Here is a 21,923-nt window from a genome sequence, read left to right as displayed (position 1 = left end):
TCAGATGACCTGTTGATTCTGAAACGAGGTTTAATTTTCTTATTATAATAAAGAGCAGCCAGATTTGCTCTCCGTCCAAATTAAAAAGACATGAGTCCAAATGAGAAAACTCTTTAATTGGAAATTTCATAATACAGTGATTGAAAACAAACAGGCATAATGCTATAGAGATATACAGATTGAGTCCAGGAAGTGAACAGTATAGTTACCATCAACCGTAGAGGCAAAACTGTGTGAAGATCATCACACACATTTATCTAATAATAATGTATGTATGTGTATACACACACACACATATATATATATATATATATATATATGTATAACATATACATAATGCACAGTATCAAACTGAATATACCTTTATGTAATATCACTACAATATACATGACTTTACTGACTCAGGTATATACACGACTCATCTTCATAGTGTGTTTCATACAACATGGCTCCACGTGCTAAGAAATAACCTTAACAACACATAGTTTTAGTAAGAAGTGCAGGATAAGTCGTAAATCCAGTCTGAAGTTAATGACTCAAAGTGGCCAGAGTCATCTCGGGATATTTTCCCTGTATGCTGATGATTGCAGATAAGAGGACTATGTGGGTCAAACAGGACAGACAGGGACAGCATGATGTGACGTCTGTGGTTATCCACGCTACATGGCTGTACGATGACTACTCTGCCCCAGTAGAGTGGCCCTGTTTAATAATGGATAACAATGGTTGATGGTTACAGTTTCCAGTGAGTGGGGCCTCTATGTGACATTGGACCGGTTATTTGAAACGGCTCTACATTAGGAAATGATACAGTGACGACAACGCAATTCCTTTCAAATGAATCATAAATTGTGACAGAAAAGGCTGGAAAATGGGAGCATAACGCTCCTCTGATGTCATGCTTTTCTTTTTGAGGCACTATGTAAGAATGCAGGCAGGAATCACTCAACAGTATGACAAAATGGGAGTTTCTGACAAATTTTCACAATGCTTACCTTTCAGACATCAGTATGTTAGCATCTGTTTGTGGTCTTTTAAGTCTTTAAGTAGTCTTTATATAGTTGCTTTACATATTTTCTCTAATTCCTCATAGTATTGTGTATCAGTGTCTGTACAATAATGTTAACTTAAAGTGTCAATTCAAAGAGAAGCTTTGGGCGAGGGGTCCCCTTTGCCTGTTCCAGTATCCATTCATCCATCAAATTTCTATACCTGCTTCAATCTGTTGTTTCAGTCTCAATGACTGAAATTAATTAATTAAATTAATGGGTCGTCAGACTTCTCCAGAGCATGGCAGGGAGTTGCTGAGCTGCTCTATTCATCTGAATCAGGCCGCATGAAAGTGCCTGAATCTCAGAGCTTCGTGACAAACTGGATACGCTCAGAGCTCAACACTTAAAAATGGAAGACATACCTGGTCCTACTTAATGTTTCTCTGCAGCACGAGTCGTTTCTGCCTCCTTCTGGTCTTGTTAGACACTACACACGAACAAGGAACATGACAATGTATGTCTAATGCACCTTCCAAACAAAAAAAAATCCTGAACATATGATGACAATATTTAGTTTCAAAGTGAGATTAATTTCCTAAAAGGCCCATCCTTGATATTTCATGTAACACCTGTTTAAGTTGCACATTTAAGATTGTCTCCAATTAGTCATGCCGTACACGGACAACTTGAACTCAGATGTAAAATACCCAGACTTTTCTCTCTTTGTCAAGCTTAGATAGCCCAAAGGCAGTACATAGAGACTGGATAACTTCATTCTAACAGGGAGAGCTTATTAAAAAAATTAGAGGACGTGTCAGGCAGGAGCTGCCAAGCTTTGCTCGAAGGGATTGCAGAAGGAAACCTGGAGATGAGCTGAGCAGCTGGAGGTACAGAGTTGATTCAGAATGATTAAGAGGAGGGACAGTGGCAGAGGAGAGAAGAGCATTTTCAATTGGTCATTAAACAAGTCTGCTCAGAATCTGAATCTACGACACAGCAGCCAGCAGAGAAGAAGAGGCAGGTGGGGGGTGAGAAGCAGCTAGATATTTGACACTGACCACACCTGGTCTACCTCCTATGATCAAACACAGATACACCTTTTTATCTTATTTACCAATTTACACACTCCCGACCCCTTTGCTCACGTCTCTGGCAGCTGGGGCTAAGACGTGAGCAGAGGACAGGAGGAGAAGCACAAGAGAATAATGCCTCCTTGCTTCGAAGCTGTCGTTCAGTTTAATGTGAAGTGAGACACATCTCTTTCATCAAACCTCTGTATTTAATCATGTCTGTCATTGTAGCATTAAGTGTGTTTGTGACAAAGTTATAATTACTTTTAATTTGGTTTACAGTGTTGATCTAATGTATTACTTCATTTTCTGCATCTTCAACCTCCTCGCTCATCCAGATGCCTTTCAGGACTCGAAGCATCTCTAAAAATACTCTTGTCCTCTTGCCTGCCTCATCACAGGCAAGAGGACAAGAGGAAAGAAGCGACACGGAGGTTGAAATTAGACAAATTAAATGAGCCTGTAGAGGAATCTCAGTTTCTCAGTTTTAATCTCAGGGTTTCAAACTGAGTAAGATGACCAGGAAGTATGTAAGTAGCAGCCATTATAAGAGCTGTTCAAATTCAAATTCAAGTTCAAAGGATGCGTCAGTGTATCCTTTGGCAGCCTTGAATTCTGAGGTGTCGCTTTTTAAGGATACATTGGAAGATAGATTTAAAGTGATTACAATGTTGTCATAAACACCCTCAACGCTCCCCATTACAGGAACCATGCAATATGTCCGCAGGCCGCAGCAAAACAGTGGTTAAAATTTGCAACTATGTCACGTTTTATTCAGTCGATAAGACTTTAAAATAACAGCTTTGATAGAAGAATGCTTCAGTTTGATAAATGTCTTATTTATGTCCTCACCTCACCTCCTTTGATCGGAATCGACTAAGAAAAAAAAAATCGGACTAAGACTGAATAAGCAGGAGGGGAGGCTTGGACAGAGAGAGTTACACAAGAAGTTTTCTGCGAACAAATTGCCTCTTGTTTTGTGTTTAAAGGCATTTATACTCTACATGCAGCTTAATGATTTAAAGTTTAATATATAATCTTAAGTATAATAAATCTGGGGTATCTAATGATGTCAATCCATGATATGAAACTCTTTGAATATCTGACCTTTCAAGTTTGTCTGGTTTGAGATCTTTGGCCACTAGGTGGAGGCAATCATCCTGCAGTAACCGAGCAGCAGGAAACCTTTAAATATGACCTCAACCGATGAGCTGAAGGATTTTCAGCAAATTCATAGAAAGAAAAGACAGAAAACCAAGACAAGACCAAAACATTGTATTGCAAGACTTGTTACTTTATCTTTTTAACCTAAGTTAGTGCAGAGAACAGTGAATCACACTGAAACACACTGAAACTACAACACTGTTGCTTCAGGATAAAGTAGAAATGTTAGAATTGTGGTTCATTTCTCGGTCACATATGTGCTTCACAGGTTATTACTAATTACGCATCTTTGTTCAGACATAAACCAGTAATCAAACTGACCAAGAAGGAGCAATGTCACCAAAGGTTTGACATAATCCAGAGGGTCTATCTGCATCAGATGCCTCCTCCACTTGCAAAGAATGAATATATTAGCTTGAGAGATTTTTTTTTACTCTCGTAATGAAGTGTTAAGAGCTACTAGGTCAATACAGTGTTAAACATTTGTCATTTTCATTAACATTTGTGATAATTAAACTACACGATTGTATTAGATATATTAAAGAAGACTATTTTTCTACTTTTCTCTTATTGTGAACAAATCCAGTGAAACATCAAAACTAACTCTTCTTTTCGATCAGACCTCAGTTCATGCTGAAGATGTAGGCTTTAAAACGGGTCACAGATATATAGCTGAATCTTTTGAAAAAAGGCTAAATGAACCGCAGTTATAAAGGGAAGCGGTTGACTTTTCATTGTAATGAAGCAACATATCACTTATGCAATGTGTGCTTTTTGTTTTGCTCACTATTCTCTTTCAGCTACTTGTTAAGAACAAAAAAAATCAATTTCAAACTAAACAGCAGGTCATCCTGCTCCAACTCTGGGTGAGCAGGAGGTGTTGTCAGCATCCTAAATATGAATTAGTCCCAGAGAGACGTTTGATGTTGAGCAATCTTGCCCTTCCTGCGCAGTGATGTAGTTGAGAAGGTCGATCGCTGACACGACACCAAACACCATCTGTCTCTGGCAAACTGACCCATCAGCCTCATCTGGAGGGAAGCAGAAGACTGAAGTTATAATGGTGTCAGGATGCTGGTGTAAGGGCTGTAAAAATGTAGTGCTCAGCACAAATCAAATGTATGCATGCAGGCTAATTTGGGACAACGTGGACTTTGGACTTAAATGAAACACCTTTCCATCCGTGGAGATGTGGATTATTTCTGTTTAAAAATGTCACTGTGAAACCTTCTAAAACAACAGTTTAATTCATTTGAATGTTTTCCGCTTTTTTAGTCCACCCGTTTTTTATTTTACTGTCTCCAGCTGTCTCTGCACCGCACTCTTGCTTGTTTAACGGGAGAGGACAGGCTGAGGCTGAATGCTGAGCAAACACTGAGTGAAAAATCATTTGGCGCATCTTTCAGAAACCTTTCTTACACCGGGTGTGATCATGCACCACCAGGACAAAGTTGTGCGTTTTGAGGATACAAGACAACTTCCCCAGGCTGTCCGTCAGGTGCACCTGAAAGCAAAAATAAATTAAAAATGTGTTACATTTACATGCATTTCCCTGACGGTTTCATATTTGCCATCCGTGTTGTCTTAAAGTCGGCGTCTTTTTTTTCTCTGACTGACCTGTATGAAGTCTTTGCAGAGCACCTTGCTCACAGCATCTGACATTTTGACCTGCCCATCCTGCACAGACGAGAGAATACTTGCAAGAGTCACCATCCCCATAATCGCTCTGTGGAATCACACGAGACAGCAAACTCCTGTCAGATTCAATTTCATGCCATCCATCTTTAAAAAGGTCAATTCAAGGAGGAACTGATACAATTTAAGAAGCTCTCCTGGCCTTTCTGACCCTGTGACTGACTTCAGTTTCCTCTGTTGAAGTCTGATTGAATACGTCTGAGAATTAACCCTCATACTGAATTAATTTAATTGAAGCATTTTTGTTCACATTCCAGCAAACCTGCATGGAGCCCCCTGCTGATGTGGCTGTTCGAAGTTCCAGGTTATTTCATCTGGCATCAAAACAACGTATTCACATAAATCAATTTCTTGGGGGAAAAAAAACGTGCCCTGATTCATTGACGACTGGGGCCTGGTCAAAGGCCTTTTCTCTCAAGATCTCAATGGTTTTCTGGCAGGACAACGATGGTGCGACAGTGAGTGGGGCGGACATGTGTAAACTCTGGACCGTCAGGTTCCACCACCTTTAAGAGAGCAAGACATATATTGTGTTAACACTCACCTCATTGGTTGACACAGCTGATTTGTTTTTCCATTTGTTTATTTATATTTTCTTTTTACCAGGGTCCAACGTCCATCGGGGCCTCCAGGCTGAGGAAGCCCTTCTCATACATCCAGTGGTCGCTCAGGAACTTTGACCTGGGGGTAAAATACAGCATCGAGTTTTTAACAGGAATGAAAAAGTGAGATTGGCCTCCATCCTGAATGTCCTGATTGGACCTGCAGCTAACACTTGTCAGGCTGTAGAAATATTGTTTCTGACATCCAGCATCGGTAAACAACATCTCACATCAAAACGAAAGTGCTTTAGATTGGATTTTTTAAAAAGTACTGTGACCTTCACATGGTCCAGGTGTTGTGCTCCCAGTGGCTGTTTAAATGCAAATGCTTCTGCAGTGAACGCAAAGTTTCATCTTCCAGTCTGAAAGCATTTCTTTTTGATGAAGTATTTTATAATCCTGTTTTGTTGTTAATCCCATCTGGCTGTAATCGCCTGGATCCAACTCCAGCTATTAACACCATGTCTGCCTTGTGCAGAATGCTCTCATGTCTGATTCAAATACTTTATTGCATTTGGACCCGCTTGGCAACCAAAACTATTTGCTCAGAAGTCCATGCTAAACTCTAAACGCCTGATGCAATGTTATTTGGGTTCGCTCCTACATTCTGTCTGGTGATTTTATGTTGTTGAGTCCTGTTTTATTCAACCTTCCTGATGTGTGTATGGTTGCTTTGGTTCATGTCTTTGGAATTTCTCTCCAGATTTTGCGCTCACTTTTGTCAAGTGTGCCCTTCTGTCGGGTGTTTGTACTCCTGTATATGATTAGTTTGAGTATAGATAACTTATTTCTTACCATTGGGATTTGGGTTGAAATATCTATTCTCCTAATTGTTTGCTTAAATAGCTTGTGAGATGCTTACATGATGGGACATGGGAGTTTAGGGTGATAAATGGCAATTAAAATGTCCCTGATAAAAGTCTGGTTAACTTGCCACATAACTTAATTTTAAAGACCACCAATGCAATATAATCTATGTTACCAGCTCCGAGTGAAGCTGTGTCTGTGTCCTATAACAGCAGGTTTTAAGGTGTGACAACAGTAACCAATGTCTGTTGCTGAAGATGTTAGTGTGAATGCACACAGCATCAGTTATATTACAGTTGTATATGGTTTCTATTTTTTACGCTGAATTTTTAGCTTATTATTTGCTCCAACTTATAAAGTGGTGAAATAAAACAGACCCAAATCACACAGCGAGATTATTAAACAGAATTAGTTTCTAAGTGTCAACGGGAAAATGTTTTACAATTGCAAAAACAGTGAGGTGATGGATAATAATTCATTTTGTTGGATAACAGGATACTGGGTACCTCCTGTCTCACCATACCTTCTCAAACTTGTAGAAAAAACTCCTCTAACAGCAGATAACATAAAAAGTAAGGACCATTGTAGATATAATGTTTGGTTTGAAAACACTGTCGGTGGAAAAAGTCCACTGGATTGCAGTGGAGAGGATGTGCGCCCTCTCTCATGGGTCTTTGTTAGCTGATGAAAAAGACAATGATTCTGGATGTTGAATTGTTTGGCTGTGAACTTCTGTGGAAGGGGGCGGCAAGAAAAACAGAGGAATGAATAGCACTGCAGATCTAAAATAATCTACATACAATGGTCTGGCACTGAACCTGGAGGATATCTGCTGAAGGAGGTGATAATGAACGAGGATCGGATGTGGCAATCATAAACTGAAGACCTGGTGTGAAATAAGACTGAACGGACAAGGGGGAAAGCTCAACCAAACAAAACAAAACAGGAAATAAGGACACTGATATACAAGATGAAGATAAATAACTGACAGAAATTAACTAGAATACAAACATGACAAAGGAACTGATAAACCAAAACACAAAAACATGGGCCGTGACGAGGTCTATTTTTGTCCACATTGTGCAAAACCTAGATTTTGTTGTTGCTGCTATTAATTGGTGCAAAGATAGATTTCTGTTTAACATCACTGGAGCAAAAGCCAACCAAAACGTCAAGTCAATCAGTGATGTGTTCGTGAACATAGAAGTTGGCTCTGCTCAATTCCTTTTTGTGGAACTGGTTAACAAACATGACTTTAATCAGCCTCACTAGAAAAAAAAACGACCACTTGAATTCAAAATCTAATTTCAGTTAAAAGAATATGAATTGAAGTTGTTGCAGTGACATACTTTCTTATGTTTAGTGAATAAATGCAACATATGTAGGCTAAAAGTATACATATTAAGTCCAAATAACATAGCCAAATAAAGTAAATTGAGCTCAGATCTGTGCTGTGCAGTGATTTTGATCAGTTGTATTGATTTTTGACACTATGTTGGTTAAATATAAGCTTGAAATGTTAGATTACCTTTTTTTTGCTTTAATTAACAAAATGTGATTATGTGGAATAAAGTCAATTAATTTTCTAGTGTATTTTCGTATGCTTTTACATCTATAAAAACAGTCAGATTTTATCACTACAACCCTCTAAAGGCAACAAACTGGAACTTTGTCATTCACCATTCAGATCATTGGTTACTTCATCATTCAATGGAAATATTCTGTCAAGTTAGCACACACGACTCTCGCAGCATTATATCAATGAGAGTCATTGTGCAGGTTTTATTTCTTACATGTAGTTGCGTACGGAGTCGGCTAGAATGACCACACAGCGCTGTCCCTCCTCCAGCTGCTGAGCCATCTTCACCGCTGCTGCCATTACTGAACCAGAGCTGCCACCTACAGCAAAAAAGCAAATCAAACAATAAATATAGTGTGAACTGTAGGGATATTCAACTGCACGCAATCTGAATCAACAAATTTTTACTCGCAACTCATCACTTATTGCCACTCAGTTGAGGGCCCTTCGCATCAGTTTTACAATGCATGAGATACTGCTTTACAGCTGCACACTACCAATTATCAGTTTGTGCCGCATTGGCTGCACCAATAGTAAACGTAACAGGAAAACGTTGTTCTGTCGCAGTGGCTTATCAATAATTAACATGGACAACAGCAGGAAGTTGGAGGGAAGGAGGAGAATCTTACGAGCTCAGGAGACCCTGTACATTGAAAGGTGGTAACTGTCTGCGTTCAAAACCAATGAAACAGGCTCCTGACCACGCATAAGGAGCCTGTTGCATCACTTTGGGAGTAGGACTGGGTTGTCTAAACAGCATAACTTGTTGAACAATGTCTACTTACCACAGAGAAGGCCTTCCTCTCTGATCAGTTTGCGTGACATGGCGAATGTTTCCATGTCATTTGATTTGTACCACATGTCCACAATCTGCAGAGATTTGAGATGGAGTGCACAACTCAGCAAAAGTTTGATCTCAAATCTATGAGGTACAAATATACACACATACAAAAACACTCACAGATCTATCCAGTACTGTGGGGACGAAGTCGTAACCGATGCCCTCCACCTCAAAAGGAGCCTTTTCGTTGTTCTCTTCTGAGTCTACCAGAACAGAGCCTTCAGGATCCACTGCAACTATCTAAAAACAAACAAGACAGCGGTGTAATAATTAAATAAGACAACACTTGCAGGCTTAGACTTGTCTGAATAAGCAGAAAATACATACATGTTTTCACAGATGTATTCAGGTTATGAAGCGTGGGTTGGGTAGAGAAAACACAACCTTATATCAAACAATCTCCCCTTAAACATAAGTAACCCCACTGATGCAACATGTATACATATATGTCTGGCTCTGAATCAATAGGATGTGTGCCTTGCCTTGACATTGGGGCACTTCTCCTTCAGTTTTCGAGCAACACCTGTGAGCGTCCCACCTGTGCCTGCTCCGGCCACCAACATGTCCAATTTACCTGAAAGGTGAAACACATTTTGTTCTTTAAAACTCAAAAAGGAGATTCACAACCGGTACAAGGATTCACTCTTATTTTAAACATTGTATCGCTTGTAATTATAATTTCATTCAAATATAGAAGTCTTCTACTATTGAAAAAAACAAAACCATACCCCACTCAATAAGGCTGTAGTAAGTTAGTCCATTGTTCATCTTATGCTTTGGGCAAAATATCAACTTGTTTGCATGTTTACATACTGCAGTTAGCATGAGCTCCAACCACCACAGCTAGCCTAGCCGTTGACTCCTGCTTTATCTGTCATCCAGCTAAGAAGTGAGCATTCAAGCTGAATAATTGCAATCTATAATCTAATTTAAAGCAATCAGCCTTACTTTTGGTGAGTTTACAACTAATGTTGTCATCTACAAATAGCAAACTGAAGCTACACGAACTATTATACAAATTTAGAAGGTGACACGGTTTTATTTTGATTATGAGGAGTACCCATTTTCCCCAGGTCAAGCTTGTCAAGCTCCTTTGGTCAAAGTTTCTAGATTCCTAAGGTATCGTGTTCCAAAGGTCTTAACCTCCCAAGCCAAGCTCCCAGCACCCTATAAATAGGTGCATTTTGACCAAAAGCCTCCCATACTTTCCCCCAGGGCTTTATTCAAGCAGCTAAGAGATAATTTTAGCCCTGGGTCTTTTGTAATTCCACTCAGGTCTAAAGTAGAGTACTAAGTCAGTTAAAGTGTGAGAAATGTCTCCGCTTCTTACTGTGGCTGGGCAACTGTGACACATTTCTACAGCGCTGTCTGTGTGTTCATTAAAGCCTCAGAACAAAACAGCTAGAAATAAACGTTTTGTTGCTGTGATTTGCTGCTTTATCGTCAAAATCATTACTTGCTCAACTGTCACGGCTCATAGCGGTCGCTTCGTCTCAGGACTCAGGACAAAATCTTAACAAATGATAACAACTGTTCCTACGGTACAAAAGATAACAGATATTACAAACTATGGTAGAGATTAATGGTGAGATGACTACTATTGAAAGGCAGAATGATCTACCAATCACAAATGCTCAGCATTGCAAGCCCCACCAAAAAGATGTCATGTATATACTCTCAAAAGTACTACATGCTTTCTTGGGCCCTTTTGTGAGGTGAAATCTTTGTTAAGCTCTTGGTTTCTGCAGTGGAAGTGGAGTGGGTTGAGGAAAAGAGCCTCCTAAAGTTCCTAATTTAAACTAAACTAAATCTAACTAAATCCCTAGAGTATGAAGTCCCCAAGGTTGTCACCTGTATCTTATGTTTCCAGGATCCTACCCTATAAAGAACCGTTCTCTGCATCCTATGTTCCTAAGTCCTACGTATCAAAGGCTCTAGGTCCCTGGGGTCTCTACACTCTCAAGGCACTGGATTCCAAGGGTTCCTGAGCTACTATAATCCTATTTTTCTTGTGTTGTATTTTCACAGGGTTCAAAGAGCCTAAGATCCTAGGTTTCCATGATGCACCAAGGATCAAGGATCCTACGGTAAGTGGTTGAGTCATACATAACAAAACCAGTGAGGATTTGTTAGGATTCCAAATACCTTATTCTTGTTGCTTAGATGTTTCATTGTGTCGTAAGAAGTGATTAAAGAACTGGGGAACATCTTGTTAATGTTTACTATAACAGTGGACTATTGTAACATAAGTTTCCATACAAGTTTATTGACAGATACTATATGCATCAAATTAGAAAAAAAAAAAAAAAAACAATAAAAAAAATGTTTATGAAAAGCACAAACCGTCACACTGCTCCAGTATCTCCTCAGCGGTTGTATCATAGTGTGCCAAGGGGTTGTTGGCGTTACGATACTGGTCGAGGATGTGTGAGTTGGGAAGCTCGTTCTTCAGAAGCCAGGCTGTACGTATATGAGATTCTGGTGAGTTGAAAGCGGCAGATGTAGGTGTGCGCACAATGTCTGCCCCGAGAGCTCTCAGCACATCCACCTATAACACAGCGTAAGATCAGCTCCAGGAACTGACCCACACTGAACTAAAGAAAAGTCATGCTTAGGAAGGGATACTTGCCTTCTCCATACTCATCTTCTCAGGCATGACAATAATGCAGCGGTAACCTTTAACAGCAGCTATGAGAGCGAGGCCAATACCTGCAGGCAGTCAAAGAAAGAGGTGTTTCTTAAGAGATCATTGTGCAGGTAGTAATACCACGATAAGCTGATTCTGAATTTGTGACCACAGCTTGCATCAAGCGTACATCTTGACATAAAGTTGTAGTACCTGTGTTTCCAGAAGTGGGTTCAATGATTGTGTCTCCCGGCTTGAGGATCCCAGCCCTCTCAGCATCCTCCACCATTCGTAGGGCGATCCTGTCTTTAATGCTGCCTCCTGCGTTGAAGAACTCACATTTGGCCACTAAACACAGTCACCCAAAAGAAAACACAGTATCATTGAGGGTGTTAAAGATTAATCCACAAGTTTAATTTGATATCACTCATATCAATGCTGTCACACATAATTCCTAATAACTTGGAATGAACTGTTGCCAGAGTAAGAATGAAAATCCCTTAAAAGGTAAGTGGAGAAGTGGGTGTTATTCGATGCAGCACTAAAAGCGGTTACGCAAAATAAACTGTAAACCAACAAAATAAGATACTGTCTCATTATTGATTGACTGGAAACAGCAACTCAACTGTTTGGCAGTTATTATGCGCAGTTCAATAATTTCCCCAGTGAGATTAATAAAGTATATCCATCTTATTTATTACAAGCTTGCTGTGACATGGGGACAACTTTGAACTAGCCATTTATGAAATTGGTCTTTGCCATTATCAACATGTGTTTGTGCTAAAATTGGAAAGTAGAAAATCTCTGCTGTGATAAAATACCACAAGCAACTCTCCCAGTAAAATTATATTCTCCTGTTGATCGGTGAACCTTCACTTTTTTCCCCCTTTCTCCTGCATTTCATGTGGTCAGTACATAATTAAACCGTTTTGTGAAATTACAATGAATCAAATATGTTTTTTCAAACACTGATACTGAGCAGAACAGTAATGGAAGTATTGTAATGTCGGCTCCAGGTAATTACTGCTACTCTTGTTGATCTATGCACATTTTTTTGCCTCTGTTGGTGCTGCTTAAAGTCCAGCTCTTCACATCATGTTAATGCTGTCTGAATGGTTCAGCTCTAAAGACTGAACTGAACCAATTTAGAATTAAATATTGGATACTCACAGCTATGCAGCTGCACAAACCCATCTACTAAATATTGGGGGGAGGGCTACAGTTAAATGAGAAATGAGCTAGACTAATCCCTGTCAAGTCAACACCACATACTACAAAATATCAAGCAAAAATATCCTCTGTCTCATTCGGTCTAGAAAACAAAAAAAGAGCCTCACTTCCATCAGTTTGAGTGCAAAAAGGGCATTTCTTAGAAGATTTAATACCTGCTGCTCCCAAAAGCCTCACTGGCTCTGAAAACATGAAGTGTTTCAGCTTAGGAGATCCTCTAACAGGTAATAGTTGCATTTTATTTGTGGGTGTTTTTTACTCTGTTGGCCCAAAGAACAACGAGTCTTTCATTTTTACCTCCCCATTCATGCGAGCCCATGCCTTCCCAAACAAATCCCCAACAGTCAGTCAGTGATCAACATAAGACTACAAGCAACATGATACTCCCTTCTTAACAGGTAAGCAAGGAGCCAACGGGGGCAAGTCTCTCCGTCTCACCATCTCTCCGTGGTAAAGATCTGCATACCAGGGGTGCACATAGCATGCAAAAGACAACAGTTGTGGGACAGCCTGACAAGCTGACTACAGCAGCTATTCGAATGAATATGAGCATAGTTTCCCATGACTTTATGAATGTTAAAGTAAGAGTACAGCACCAACCCCCTACTCTTAGCTGTATTTTTTTTCTTCTGTTGGGAAGGTTTTTGTCATCACATCAATGCATTCTGTCCATCAGTTTGGCCGTCGGTTAATCCATACGTTTTATGAAGAGATCCCAAATATGTTGATAAAGATTTGGGACAGGTCCACATTTCTTGTATTGCATCACCTCCTCTTTTAACATTGATCTGCAGCGTTCAGTTCATATTTTGTTGAATTTTTCATTCATGATCAGCCAGATGTTCTCAGTGGCTAACAGATCTCGACTGCGGGCAGGCATCTGGATCATTTTAATGCAGATACCCAGGTTTGACACTGTGTTGTTGAGATAAGCAAGACCTTCCCTGGGGAAAAAATAAATAGCATAAACTCTACCACAGTTAGCAATGTGCATCTATATTATCACAGATACTCTCCTTCTCATCATGGATGCTGGTTTTTGAACTTGTGTCCCGATAATAGGTCAAGTGGTCCTCGCTGGCCTGGAGGATGTAGCGTTCACCATTTTAAAGTCTGATTTGCCAATGTAATTTTCCAGGTTTCCTCATTCCATCTTAAATAAGCTCAGCCCAAAGGAGGCAGCGGCATTTCTGGATGGTTTACATTTGAGACTGTCCTCCTAAAAATGAACAATGGTGTGTTTGTTCATAGAGGCCAAAGTTGAGGAGAATTACATTCAAAGAATATGCAACCACTTATAATCGTTCATGATTCACTACATGTGAATTGTAAAGCTGGCGTCCATTGTGGTCCTATGGCTTAGAACAAAGGATGCATTATAGGCCTAACAATGGGAATGATTTTAACCCCAATCAGGTTGTTTTGATTTGTAACTCTGGACAGAGTTACAAATCAAAACAACCTGCATACTTGACAAGTATTGATAAGTGATGCTATTTCCTACAGCCAGTGAAGGAGTGCAAAAGTTTCGTTGTAACGTGTTGTTGAGTGTACATGTTACCAAAGCAGCCAGCAAAATGGCATCCATTAACGTGACAGCGGCATTGTGAAAAGGATGTATTTCAGCCCCATGATTGTTAGCTAATCCTAACCAAATGATGTTACCCAACCAGAAGATTATTTAATAAAGTATTATTGACTGAACATAAACCGGAGGTGAAAGAACTTCTCTGGTTGTATATGTATTTATACATTGTGCTTATACAGAGTTGATACACTCCTTTTTGAAGGGAATGAGCATTAATCCCACGGTGTGAAGGGGTCAAAACAGGAAAGACACTGAGCTGAGTGCAGAGAGAAACTGCTGCATGCTTACAGAGGGAGTCAAAACAGGTGGGATGAGGCCTATAGTGGAAAAGTACCCAATACAGAGAGATGTGGAGGAGTTTTGCCACACGGGGAGAAGACATCTGGATGGAGTAGAGATGGGTTACCAGGCTGATATCGGACCAAGGACCAATCAGGGAAAGCCAACTCTAAACCACGGCTTCTGGACCAATAATATTTACATCATATTTGTATGGCAATATATAAGTATATTTTGCAAAAGAGTGGTACCCCAGAGATTTCTCCAGGTTTTTTTGTCTTTAATTGTATTATGTTCCAGAGATTATGAACATTTCCAGGATCTTTGTCATTTTACGTTAGGAAAAAATATTCAAACGTTTTTAGCAATTTGGATACACACTATTTTGCCCTCTTCAGTTTCACTTCTTTATGTGACAGTCATGTTAACCTAGTTAGTCATGAGATGTGCTACCACATGTTTTCTTTTGAAATCATCAAATCATTTCCCATCTTTTTTGTTGCCTGGTAAAACAGATGTTGAATTTTCCCAGTTACATTGCATCCCAATTCTTTTGGTAGTTTTGATATCCCTGCATACATATGTGCATGTGTCACATTTCCCATGTCTGTACTTACAAATCTCACACTTGAGCCCAAACTCCTTTGGGATTTTGTTCAAGCGAACCAAGGGTGTGTATCCAATCTGGCCAAGGATGCTGGGAAGGATGGCGGGTGGTTTAGTGCTGCGATAAAAGAGAAAATACACGATAAGAGGCGCAGAAATACAGTCACATGGTCATTATTATCACAGATCTTCTGTTCACGACCTGATCTGAGCTGTTTTAGCTGCATGAGGGGTGTGTGCACAATATCACAAAGGTTTTAATGTTGTGGATGACAAGTTTTGTCTGAACAAATCCTGGAAAATGCAACCTGTAGTCAATGTGCATGACTTGATATTTGACATAACAGTAGATGGGCTTTTAATCATGAGACCAGCAACACATAACGATTTTCCCTGTTGAACACCATGATTATGATAAAAATGTCCCACACATTTGCAAAGTGTTTGCCTTTATTTGATTTATGAGTCATTGCACTATGATTTTCATTTTTTTATTCTACCATGAAGATTTTACGTCACTCTACAAAGAGAGTATGTGACAACAACACTGGGTTATTTGGATAAATAAGCAGCTTTTTTTTTTTATGTCCAGTTTTTATACTATTTCACAGCCTTTCACACCTGACAGTTTGACTGGTTATAGTTGGGCACATTTTACTAATAGTATCAACCATCTAAATCTTTAGCACTGCTTTCTTTCTGTACTCCTGCACCATCAATTTCCCACAGTGTCTTCAATAAGCTTTAACGCAGTTCGTAATAAATCTAAGCAGGTGATTGTGTGCAGAGCTACATTCAGGTTGAGTTCTTCTGCTTCCTGACTAACTTTGACATGTTTCATCAATCATAAACAGGACTCTTACCGTTCTGGGTGATTATGAGGTGACTCCGAAATGGGAGCACCCAACCGCCAAGTACATCTGCTGGGCAAATCTGGGCGAATCCATTTGATCCCTTCTCCGTTCTTAAGCTCACTCTCACCGTTTTTCCCGCTCTCTTTGTGCGATTCATCGCAAACATTGACATGGTCGGCTTCTCTGTTTGCCGATGAGCCATTACCGCTGGTGGCACTTTCACCAACTCCACCCATAGTCGAAGACTCTTTTTCTTCAGCAACATCTGCCTGCATTAGGTTAGCTGCATGTGGGCAAAGAGCTGGGCTGTCTTCAGAGCAGGTGTTACCCGAAACGGAAGGCATAACTCACCTGTGGTGAAACATGACAGGTGTTACAATCGCACACGCATGAAGTGCAGGGGATTTATCAATTCATCTGAAGGAACTCAGTTCATCAGTGTGAAAACATGTTTCATGAACATCTGAACAGGTTACCTCCATCGAAAGAGAGCAGTATATCATGCCAAAGTGTAATGACTCAGCTGTGATAACATTATTAAGAAAAATTCAGCTTTAGAACATTTTCACAGCATTCCTGCATTAAATTTCATTATAATTTGAATTATCACTTGTTTTGCATGGTTCCCAACCTTTCACTGAAACACAGGAAGTTAAGTTCTTTACATTAATCGGACAGCTAACAGCAAAAACATCTAAGCTTCTCATATTCTTAAACGTGGTGCTGCTAAGGTCGAGGTGACTTGTTGTTACTCTTTTTCGCACGTTTTATTAAAGTTTGGTCATTGTGCACAAAATATATTCAATACGAGTTCATCAGAAAACATTACAAAAACACCACACGGGGCAGCTGTAGATCAGGAGGAAGAGCAGTCGCCCACCAATCAGAAGGTCAGAGGTTTGACTTGTCCTTTAGCAAGACATTGAACCCCCATGTTGCCTACCGATGCGTCCATCAGTGTCTGAATGTGTGTGTGACTGATTAGAACAAAAAGCATTGAGTAGCATACAAGTGTGTGAGTGAATGGGTGAATGTGACATGTCGTGTGAAAGAGCTTTGAGTGTTCAGATTGACTAGAAAAGCACAATACAAGCACAGTCCACTTCCCATCTTTCGGATAATTTCACTACTAAAATCTCATATGTCAGTGGTGCTGTACTAATTCCAAATGAAGGTGAAAGTTGCTTCTGGCAAGGAAAAAAAAAAAAGAAGTCCCATGGAAAAATGGCATTTTGGTAAAAAAAAGAAAAAACAATGGTGAGCACAGATGCGTTATGGGTTTTACAAAATGAGACTTTGCATTTCTGATTTAGTTGAAAAACAGATCTTCTTCTGACTGCCAAAAGACATACAATTGAATGAGTTGTTGACAAGCTGGCATTCCTCTCCGTGTCAGTAGCCCCCAAATTCTTATCAACTGGTGGATTTGCTTCCTTCGTCACTTACCAGTTTCAGAGAATTAAACAAGCTACTGGGTCCGCCTCAGTGTGGGATCTGTGCAACCCCTTTAAAACAAAGTCTGTTAACCTGACACGATCTGATCCTAGGTCTAAGGCGTGCCATTTTAGCAATGTAAAATACATGCAAAAATCACCAAACGGCACGCTAAATTGTGCCTAAAGGTGCGTGGTATGTATATGCGCTGCATGATATCACATTCAGTAAGCAAATCCGTTAATAAATTAGTTGTAAGTTCACACATTTATGACAGTTATAATTGCGTGCAGGCTGTCTGCCTCGGTACACAGACATAAATTAAGGGACGCAGCTGCTCTGTGTCAACGCGACAGCTTTCCTTTAGAGTTTAAACCACAAGTTAATAGAATGACACCGGCTACAGTTTTTCCAACATAGATGCCTGGTATTTTCTTTGCTTTTCAGTTAACTTTCGAGGGGGAAAAAATTTTAAGAAACACAAAAAAAATCTACTACTTACTGGAGGTGGGGCACCAATGACACTTTCAAAGACGGTTCCACACAAAAGACACTCATTCCCAGGGCCAATGTGTGTGTGGGGGTTTGGGGACTCCAGGCAGGGGGCCAAACCACTGTGACGCATTCTGTAGGGGGAAGCTATTTTTCTGAATTTATCAACAATATATTTTGCTTCAGTGAGCAGTGCTTTTAACGAGTATCTATACATTACTCTGAACTATTTAGCTCTGCTTTGACTAATACGATGAGATGCAAAACTCTCAGCTGTTCTGAAGATGGGGGCTCTGGACTCCCCTGTACCCCTCCATGATTTCTGCCCCGTGTGGAATCCTGGAGAAAAGTATGCACAACAATTGTTTTGACTCAGTGGATGAGAAATCCAGACTGGTTCTATTTGCAATATTTGCATGTTTCTTTACATACAAACTTTGCTCTGTGAAGTTTCACGGCTGACATAGTTCCTGCCTATTAAAAGGTTACAGGTCAAAGTGCACATGAACTGTCTTTAAACACATAAACTGTTGTAATGGAACATTTTATTTAGCCTTATGCTTGTGTCTCATCATGCTTAAATCACTTGTAAGACTTGATATTCATTCCCAGGCATTAGATGCACCAGATGTTACAGTACAATATTTATTTTGGTACTTGTGAAACTTGGTCTCCCTTTCCCGGTATTATCATTTCTCCGTGCCATTTCTATTGCACGCTGCTTTCTTTGTCGCCTTTCACACTCCTCTTGCCAACATTTTAAACACGCTCTATGTTTTATAAAAGTTTCTTTCTTACAGACTCTTCTTTTTTTGTTTGTTAATTCTTCTTCCTTCTTTTGCGGCTTCTTCTTAATGCTCTCAATTACAGTGGGGCTAAATGACCCTCCCTCTAGAAAACCCATGTATTTTATCCATTCATGCACACACTCTTGGGCCCACACTTTTTTATCATAAAGTCAAAAATTTCTCGCTGGGGAGGGGGTAGGACTTTGGAACCACTTACTCCCATTTTTCTCCTTTTTCTTAAAAAATGGGGGAATATATTCCTTTTAATCTGCAAACATCTTCACAGAATCCAGAAATACTACGCAAGTTAAAGAGGGGCCCTTATTTTCTATAAAGGTCTTCCAAGTGAATCAAATTACCTGGTTCCAAATGTCAACTCACTGTCCTATTATTCCCCAGAGTAGAAAAAGTATCTTTACCTTAATACCTGATTTTAGTTTATCTTACTGAATGAGTGCCTCACCAGACAACAGTGGTCTTATTGAGTTTGTGGATCCCAGCGTTGACGACCGCGGAGCCGATGAACTGTCCTCCCTTCTCAAAAGGGCTACAAGAGGTAGGAGGCTGGAGCCTTTGTTCCTGGTTGATCAATACACTGGTTCGTCGATGTCCTCGGAGACCAGTCGAAGGGATCCTGCCGGCAACACCAAGATTGTGGTGGAAACAATAATGATGATTATCCAAGCATTGTTAAGGTGAAAAAGAATATTTCTTTTGTTACTTGGTCTCCCTTTCACAGGCACAAGAGAGATAAGAACTTGGTCTCCCTTTCACAGGCACCAGAGAGATAAGATGTTTCAAATCAAACAATTCTGTATTTCATTGTTCATTTTGGTTTGTGTCGTCCACAAGGCCGTCCAGCTCAGCAGGAGATAAGAAGAAGTTACCTTACCTCTGATACATAGACATGCACTGAAACTGTAGGTCAGAGCTACACTCTAACACAAGTGCTCTGTGTTGAAGTCTTGCTCTCTCTTGTACAAGAACTGTTCAATAAACCTGCCTGAGTGTTTATCATTTTTTTCCACCACACTGTCTGTCAATTTTCCGAACTGTCTCACATGTGGTGGTGTACATGCAAAGAGGATCCTTTACTGTTTAATGGTGGGAAACTGTGACCCCAACTTTTAAAAGGGATACACTTGATGAGGTTGTTGCTAGTTTCAGCCATTTTCAGAAAAGCAACAAATCTCTCCCAGTAGTGGCATTGATACATCATTACATTTACTCTAACTGCCCCGATGGCATATTTAGGGGTATTGTGCAACTCAAATGTACAAATTTAGTGTTCAAAATAAGAAAACAACTTGACTGTAAAAAGGGACAGCACAGCTTTGAGCAACCCTTCCTTTTTTCATGTACTGCCAAGAAAATGTGGTTCTTTGTGAAATCATCTCACACATACTGTCACAACACTGATTCATCCCCATGAGTAAGCCGCTTTTTCCGTGCTTGAGTGACTCAAAAGGTCAGCGCCAAATGGCATCACAAACAAAATGCATTCTTCAGAGGCAGTCAGGCACAAGAGGTGGACTGGGAAAAAGTGAAAATATCCAAAGAATGACCACAACACCACTTTAAAGTGTTACAAGATACTCTGGGAATCAGTTTCTAACTGTTATCACGACGTCATGTTTAGAGTTTTGCTTTAAAGTTAGTTTTGTCCTGGATCTCCTGCTTGGCAGCTCTCTGCGTTTACTCCATTAACTGGTTTGTTAAAGTCTTTCATTCTTGATAAATAAAATCACAAAGTTGGGCTCCGATGATCAAGAAGCGATTACATCAAAGCGTTAGAGTTGCTCTTGTTGATCAGTAAATGCAGATAAGTGTGATGGCATTATCTGGTTTAATGCACACAGCGACTGACAGTTGAACACATTAATTCCATTCAGGCACGGCTTTTTCAAACATGGCTTTTACATACTCTTGATTTCCTTTCATTTCAAATCTGTTGGCAGATGTTATCAGACTAAATATAAACATTTTCTGAATGCGTATGAACACTATCTGAAGCTTGCTGCTATTGGAATTTTTTTAGGAATATAACTTATAACTTCTTTTTTTTTTTTTTCAGAAGGTCCCTTGTGGGACCACAGACCGAATATCGTCAACATCATCATCATTATTATTATTATTATCTAAAGAATATAAAAATATATCTTTATGGTTCCAGCTTTGCAGATGTTCTCACAATGCTTTACTTTGTCTTCTGTGACACAAAATGTATTGTAACTTTTTTTCTGTAACAAACTGAGAGCACAATACTTGTACAACTCCAGTCCTAGAAAGAAAAAAGAAAAAACAGAAATTGGGAGGCCGTGTGAAATCATCTTAACAGACTCAGAGGACTAAAAGACGCAAACTAACAAACATGACTTACCTAACAGATAAAACACTGCGATGAGTTACATAATGTTTTGTATAGACTGTCAGAATTAATTCACTATTTGAAATAAGCCAGGAATTTTCTGGTCCGGGCGTAATGAAGTAACTTCAATTAAACGGGGACCAATGACGCAATGTTTGAGGATGTTTGGTCGAGGCTGGTTGAATCTCTCGTAGCGTCGACGGACGTTAAAACGCGTAAAGTCATTACGTCGACTGACGCGCGTTTTCGAAAACGCGACGTTGTGGTGAGGAAAAAGTCTTTTTAATCAAATGGCAGGGGTAATGTCACGTCACACACGTCCGTTATCAGTTATAAAGCTGCTCACTCACCTGTTCACCGGACAAACAGCAGTGAGTCACACCTGGAGGTGCCTCTCTTTATTCTAACGTACTCTTCCTCCAATCAGATTCGTCCCACGGCTCCGGGATTTTCCAAGACCCGAGTTGGATCCCCCCCAAAGTGTGCCCAGTGTAATATGATAAATAACTTGGATGCTGGCAGAGATGATCCAACTCCACCTTGCATTTTCAACAAAAGCAGTCAAACGTTTCACATCTTTTGGGCCACAAACGTCTGCACAGCTGTCCCAACTCCCCCATTTGGAAATGGTTGAACTCATTCTATTACCATTTATTTTCTTTTTAGGCTTATTCTCTTTAATTGACAGGTTACTGCATAAATATATTCAAGGTATTTACATTTTATGCTTTGTCTATATTTGGGCTATCCCTACGATGCAGACCCATATCGTTTAAATTAAAAATCTTGTAAAATACAGAAAGTCTGTGCCCCCTTCAAGGCATCAGAAGTTGGGTCTGATGTTGAGAACTACCTCATCGATCTAGTCCAGTAAATCCTAATTATGAAATCAAAAGCACTAGCCTTAT

General features: G+C 39.8%; 1 protein-coding gene across 1 annotated transcript; it reads right to left on the bottom strand.

Moving 5' to 3' along the window:
- Positions 1 to 1,806: 1,806 nt before the first annotated feature.
- On the bottom strand, positions 1,807 to 16,271 carry cbsb (cystathionine beta-synthase b). The gene is made up of 17 exons (XM_072396792.1): positions 15,943 to 16,271; positions 15,091 to 15,197; positions 11,590 to 11,724; positions 11,380 to 11,459; positions 11,094 to 11,298; positions 9,233 to 9,324; positions 8,871 to 8,990; positions 8,695 to 8,779; positions 8,124 to 8,229; positions 5,525 to 5,602; positions 5,293 to 5,427; positions 4,844 to 4,952; positions 4,646 to 4,730; positions 4,145 to 4,257; positions 2,364 to 2,453; positions 2,138 to 2,154; positions 1,807 to 1,873 (listed from the first exon to the last, which is right to left on the bottom strand). The coding sequence occupies exons 1-17, from the start codon at positions 16,206 to 16,208 to the stop codon at positions 1,807 to 1,809; spliced, it is 1,890 nt and encodes a 629-aa protein (XP_072252893.1). The 5' UTR covers positions 16,209 to 16,271.
- Positions 16,272 to 21,923: the final 5,652 nt, after the last annotated feature.

The sequence above is a fragment of the Leuresthes tenuis genome, unplaced genomic scaffold (genome assembly GCF_036924035.1).
Source record: "Leuresthes tenuis unplaced genomic scaffold, fLeuTen1.0.hap1 SCAF_12, whole genome shotgun sequence".
In the NCBI taxonomy this organism is placed as follows: Eukaryota; Metazoa; Chordata; class Actinopteri; order Atheriniformes; family Atherinopsidae; genus Leuresthes; species Leuresthes tenuis.
This window is presented reverse-complemented; position numbering and strand designations above follow the sequence as displayed.

Excerpts from the sequence above, each read along its gene's own strand:
- cbsb (XM_072396792.1), bottom strand. The coding sequence starts at position 16,208 with ATGCAGGCAGATGTTGCTGAAGAAAAAGAGTCTTCGACTATGGGTGGA. Across the intron at positions 8,991-9,232 it reads AGAAGTGCCCCAATGTCAAG|ATAGTTGCAGTGGATCCTGA; the intron begins GCAAGGCACACA and ends GTTTGTTTTTAG. Across the intron at positions 4,258-4,645 it reads GGTGCATGATCACACCCGGT|ATGAGGCTGATGGGTCAGTT; the intron begins GTAAGAAAGGTT and ends GCTTCCCTCCAG.